This window comes from Adiantum capillus-veneris, chromosome 4 (assembly GCF_014529385.1).
Source record: "Adiantum capillus-veneris isolate H3 chromosome 4, ASM1452938v2, whole genome shotgun sequence".
NCBI classification, from domain to species: domain Eukaryota; kingdom Viridiplantae; phylum Streptophyta; class Polypodiopsida; order Polypodiales; family Pteridaceae; genus Adiantum; species Adiantum capillus-veneris.
This window is the reverse complement of record NC_140934.1, coordinates 153,123,225-153,128,788: the sequence shown is the minus strand read 5'-3', so window position 1 is coordinate 153,128,788 and position 5,564 is coordinate 153,123,225. Positions and strand designations below refer to the sequence as shown.

General features: G+C 45.2%; 1 protein-coding gene across 1 annotated transcript; it reads left to right on the top strand.

Annotated features, from left to right (window-relative positions):
- Positions 1-349: 349 nt before the first annotated feature.
- On the top strand, positions 350-1,296 carry LOC147460181 (uncharacterized). The gene has a single exon (XM_086511680.1). It carries the CDS (start codon positions 433-435, stop codon positions 1,294-1,296), a length of 864 nt encoding a protein of 287 aa, XP_086367806.1. The 5' UTR covers positions 350-432.
- Positions 1,297-5,564: the final 4,268 nt, after the last annotated feature.

Sequence of the window (5,564 nt, the reverse complement as noted above, 5' to 3'; positions counted from 1 at the left end):
GCTAATTGCCTCTCTATAGCCCAGCAGGTATCGAGCACCCCAAACCACACAGAAACACGTACACACACACACTATCCGCCAAACTTCACAGTATGGACTTGCCTAGACCAACTTCGACTACACACAATCACCTTTACCGACGCACACATCAATGCACACAAACCTGTAAACACACTCACACTGGGAGACCTCGCAAGCCTCGATCGCATACAAAATCACACTTAGTATACAACCACAATCTCTCTCTCTCTCTCTCTCTCTCTCTCTCTCTCTCTCTCTCTCTCTTTGTGTGCACACACACACCAAAGACCCGGAGCCACCGCTACCACGGGCAACCGCATGAGACGAGATAGATGAGATTAAGACTGAATTCAGACAATCAAGAGATATTTAAACAAGTTGTGCATCATCACCAAAAAACTCTCGGGTATAATGATGGTGTCAATAAGCTTTGAAGCAATCTTGTCTCCTCCCTCTGCTAGTTCTGACGGCCTCTTTATCTCGCTTTGCACAAGGCAGTGTTTTTTCATGCATGAATGGTGGCCTGCAAATGGCGCTCCACCTCTTGCTTTACCTTGCTTACCATGCAACCCTCAACTCCCTCAAACTATGGCGACCCTGTTTGCATATCTTGCAGCTTGCGACCTCCCTTCAAGCAGCTCACTGGCGGCTCGTTCTCTTCATGCCTCCGATGACACACACAGATACCTTGTCTTTGCAGCGCCTTGCTTTCAACACAGGTTCCTCATCTTCATGCCTTGGAAGCTCTACATGGCCCAAGAGCCCCCCTTTGCCTCCTCTGTCTACTGCAGCCCTCGCAGCCTTTCTCTTGCATCGACTGCTCCCCTCGTTGCACAGCAGCGCTGCATGGCAGCCAACTCTTGGTTCCCACGTATCTGTGGCCGCCCCTGGCTTCTCCTTTCCTTCCACCCCGATGCCACTGGCGTCATGCCCTCCTCATGCAGCACTGCTCATGGCCAGCCCTTCTGTGCAGCCGGCTGTTCAGCCCCTTCCTCTCACTCGCCCCTTGGCGACTCACACTCCTCCCTCCTCTGCAGCATCCGTTTTCCTCAAGGTGGCCCTCAGGCCCCCCTCTGTAGCACTACTGGCTCCCCTCAGCAGCTCCCGGCCTCATGCTTTGCCACCTCTCCTCTAGGCGGCCCTCTGGCTACTCCTCATGCAACTGCAACGTGGCCTTGCTCCATGCAAACTCTCCTTCCCCTTATGGCATCCCACCAACATCTTCCACAGATGGCGCCACCTTCCCTACTTCTCCTCGTCATCCTCTCGACTTAGCTACAGGTCGACCTTAGCTTTCAAAAACAAAAAGTTATTTCCTTTTTTTAGCACAACCCCAACTTAGCTGCGTTTCCCACGCCCTTCAATGGCCGGCACCACCCATATCCTGTAGTAAAAGCATGCCTTCAACCTCCCTCTGACACTTAGAGCACCACCTTTTTCTTTAGCTCTTGGCCCTCCTTCTTTCTCAGACAATGGCGATCCTCGGGCCTCCCGTCCCCTTCGCTCCAATGCAACTTGCTCACCATAGCAATAAACAAATGCCTGTGTTGAGCGTGCTTTTCGAGTATCCTTATCACGGCAACACTTCGCGATGACTTCCATCGAGCTTCAATACTTTGAAGCCTCTCAACCTCGCAAAGCTTTGGAACGGCCTTCGACCAACTTCGAGCCACATTTAGCATACACATCCAAGGATACTTGTCACACTTGGTGCCGGACACAGGCTAAGCACATTGTCGCAACATTGCCTGCTGACATACACCTGCAATGAGCTTGTCCACGGGTTGACATATTCGAGATGTACCAGCATGATGACTGTAGAGCTGTGTAGAAGGACATAGGCAGATTACTTGGCTTTAGTGCGTAGAATTTGCTTGCGGAGTTAGTAGTTGCATCTCATCGAGTTCACTTCATTAGGATTGACACCCCAGTGAGTTTCCATGCCTGATCCTGGTCGCTTCCCTTGTATTGATATTTTATGTTGATGCGTGAGAGCTATGCTATGGACGTCCTTCGTGGCGACCCGCAAACATTGACGCCGTTGCCGAGGAATGCACCTTAGGTGATGAGTGACCGAGTGCGCAGTTAGCTTCCTTAAAAGAAGATCAATCCACAAATCCATTTTACACCTCAGTTAGGCTGCTAGACAGGGGTTTAGAGCTTAATGGAGTCTAGAGTCAGTGGACCGGCTAGATCCTCTCTTAGGAGATTTAAGGAGCTGTGAGTGAGAGTGTTCAAAGCATTTTTTCTCTTCAATTTCTCTAATTCGATTGAGTACTAAAATCTCACCCAAAATCCATCTTGTTTGTTTTGTTTGATTCATTTCTTTATGTTTTTTCATTTTTGTACTTAGGAGTAGGATAAGTAAATCACATTCCAGTCAAATTTGGGGCAAAAGTTAGAGTCAAGAAGCCAGAAAACCATAACCTTGGATAAGACTCTGAAATTTAGAAAATCTGACCAAACAGGGTTGATATTGATTCAAATCACCAAGTGGTAGCACAAAACACTGGGAAATACTTGTCAGAGAGAGCCTGTAAATTTTATCAGATTTGCCCCAGGTACTACGATCGTGATCGGTGTACCTCAGTGTCAGATTTGTACAAGTTTTGACATGTGCCTTCCTGATAAAATTCTAAACAAGTTTGTCTAAAGCAACCACACCCAAAAACATCAAAAATCAAGGAAATCGGGCCACTTGGGTAAAACTAGCCTGATAGACCCAGAAACTGGAAAATCTTGACTTTTGGTGATCCAAATGCAAAAAGACTTGGGGGATAGCCTTAAGACATCAGTGTCTACAAGCATGCCAAACTTGGTTGAATTTGGGCTCAGAACTACGATCGCGATCGGTGTATCTAAGTGCCAAATTTTGACCAGATTTCATCTGTGAGATCCTCAGGTGTATATGAACATAAAAGTATACAGGACCAAGAGCCAGAAATCTCAAAATAAAGGTCAAACCATCTAAATACAAACCCCAGTCAAAAACTGCTATACTGGCATAGAAATTGACTTTCAGTAGACCAAAACACATCAAAACTAGGAAGAAACCATGCAGAGGGATAGCCTGTACATAGGAAAAGCCTAGGTATCTCTCAAATCCTAGAACAAACACCAAAACAAGTCAAACTGATAGATTCAGAAAAACAGACACATCCAACCAAGAACTAGTAAAAGCTTGACTTTTTGGAGTCTGAATACAAAAGTAATTGGTGGGTAGCTTTATAATAGCCTAGTGAACAAGCTGGTGAAGTTTCATCAAATTTGGGCTCAGAAGTATGATCGCGATCGGTGTACCTCAGATTTGACTCAATTTTGACATGTTCATAGATCTAGACTATTTAAGATATGAGGAGTTGTCAAAACCCAAATTGGACATACTGTCAATAATCTGCAAGAAAAATTGTGCTGAAGTCATTGTGAAATTGTTGAATCTGCTGACAGTTAGAATGATACACTGATCTCATAGCCATCAAGTGTATTCATTTGCAGAGACCGATCAAGTGACAATCCATGCAGTCGTGTGAGTTGGAACATCACTCCATCTCCAGGTAAGAGGTTTGGATTCAATCGGTAAATTCCACTTTCTTCATGTTTTTGAGATCAAGAAAACAAATCAACAACCAACACCGAAAATTTAGCGAATCAAGTAAGTGTTTTATCAACGAAGGAAAGTGTAAACCAAGGTGTAGTACGACCGTTAGAGCCGATCCCTGAAGAAAGTATTTCAGATACTTCTTCAGAGAGATCCTACAAGTGTTTCACAGAAAACTTGGGACATTTAAACCTAAACGAAAGAGAAAACATGGCAGCAGGACCATCAAACCCTTCGGCCACAATGAAGCTATTGTTCATCAAGTATCAGTATGACAACAAGCAAGGTGCCAAGATCTACAAAGATGGTATGGACCGCTACTGTGTGACAATAGAAGATAGACCAAGTGAGTTCAAGGACTTAGTGCCTGTGAGCTATAGCGGAGATAGGTACCTAGATGCCAAACGTATCATGTACTTGGTAGTCCTGAATCCTAACATTGTGGACAAGTGGGGATTGATGGGCGCGAAATCCAAAGTAGATGAGGAACCTGAGGAGAAAGCACCACCAATGAGCTTCCCTAATGCGAGGTTAAGACGAGAAAATGAAACTTTGAGAGTCAACACAGACAATGTCTACGTAAGGTTATACAAGTATAATAATGGAGAGGAAGATCCCTATTACAGATGCAAGGAACCCTACGTCGATGAGTTGACAGTGTGGAAAAGACTTTATGTCTTCACCTACACCGAGGGATTAGAAACGAAAATCGTCGCATACGACAAGTATGGAAGACGATACGCAGCAATCGATAAAAAGGAGTTGGAAGGATAACGTACTTTGGGAGACCACTCCACCATTATTATGTCACTCCAAGCCCACTGAGACCAGCACCTACAATTGTCATGGCAGACCCGATGGCAACAGGTGGAGAGAGGACTCATGTAGCTAATTCTTTCAGTCGACCTCAGTATTCTATGCCAAGCCCCATGGGAACATTACGTTCCAGAGAATCAATGGCTACGAATCGGGGTAGTGCAGTTCCTATCTCTACACATACCACAGTAGGTCCGACATTTGCAGCCACACCATCACATTTGCCTCCTAGTAGTAGATTCGTGGCAGGGGAACCACCGAGAGCAACCCACGATATCCATGATGTACGAGAAAGATTAAGTCGAGAAGCGGGAGCATGGAGATTGGTCACAGACCAGAGACGGATGAGGCCATCCCAGGTAGCGAAGTGCATGCCAAAGAAGTATAGCGGATCAGGGGATCCATATGCCCATGTGTCACTCTTCAAGCAAGTCTTTAGGCAGAGCAGATCACTGATTTTCATACTCAATATGAGGGATTCGGGATGACCTTGGAAGGAACGGCCTTAACATGGTTTCAACCTTTGAGCCCTGAAACTTGTTCGAATATTGAATATGTATTGTGGGAGTATAAAGCATAATACAGTATCACAGATATATGCTTTTAAACAAAAGGAGAACGAAAAAGTTAAGGAAGCATCCTTGAGATTCAAGCAATACATCGAGAGGTGCCCAGGGGGAGAATTACCGCAAGATGAGAGATTGTCTGTGCTCTTCATTGAAGGACTTAGAAACGAAACCTTAAAAAAGTACCTTCACTTGAAGGCCCGTAGCACATTTGAACAGGTTACAAGGGAAGCATTATATCTTGTTGATAACTACAAAGCATATGGGGAAGTGTCAGAAGATACTGATTCAGTAACTAGTGGCTCTTCATCTATTAAGAGTGAACCCTCTACCAAGAAAGATGCTCAGGCTTCTTTGATGCCGACAGCTGACCAAATGATAGAGAAATTAACGAACAGAATGCAGCAACAAATGAGATCAAATCCGATGATGAGACAGTCTAAGACTAGGAAATGTGACATATGTGGGGGGGATCACCCGACACCGTGGTGCACACAACAACCGAAAGCACCAGTAGCGAATGAACGAGTACTGAAATGGTGTGCAATAGAGCAAAAATGGAC

What these genes read in the sequence shown, in the direction of transcription:
- LOC147460181 (XM_086511680.1), top strand. Translation starts at nt 433, where the DNA reads ATGATGGTGTCAATAAGCTTTGAAGCAATCTTGTCTCCTCCCTCTGCT.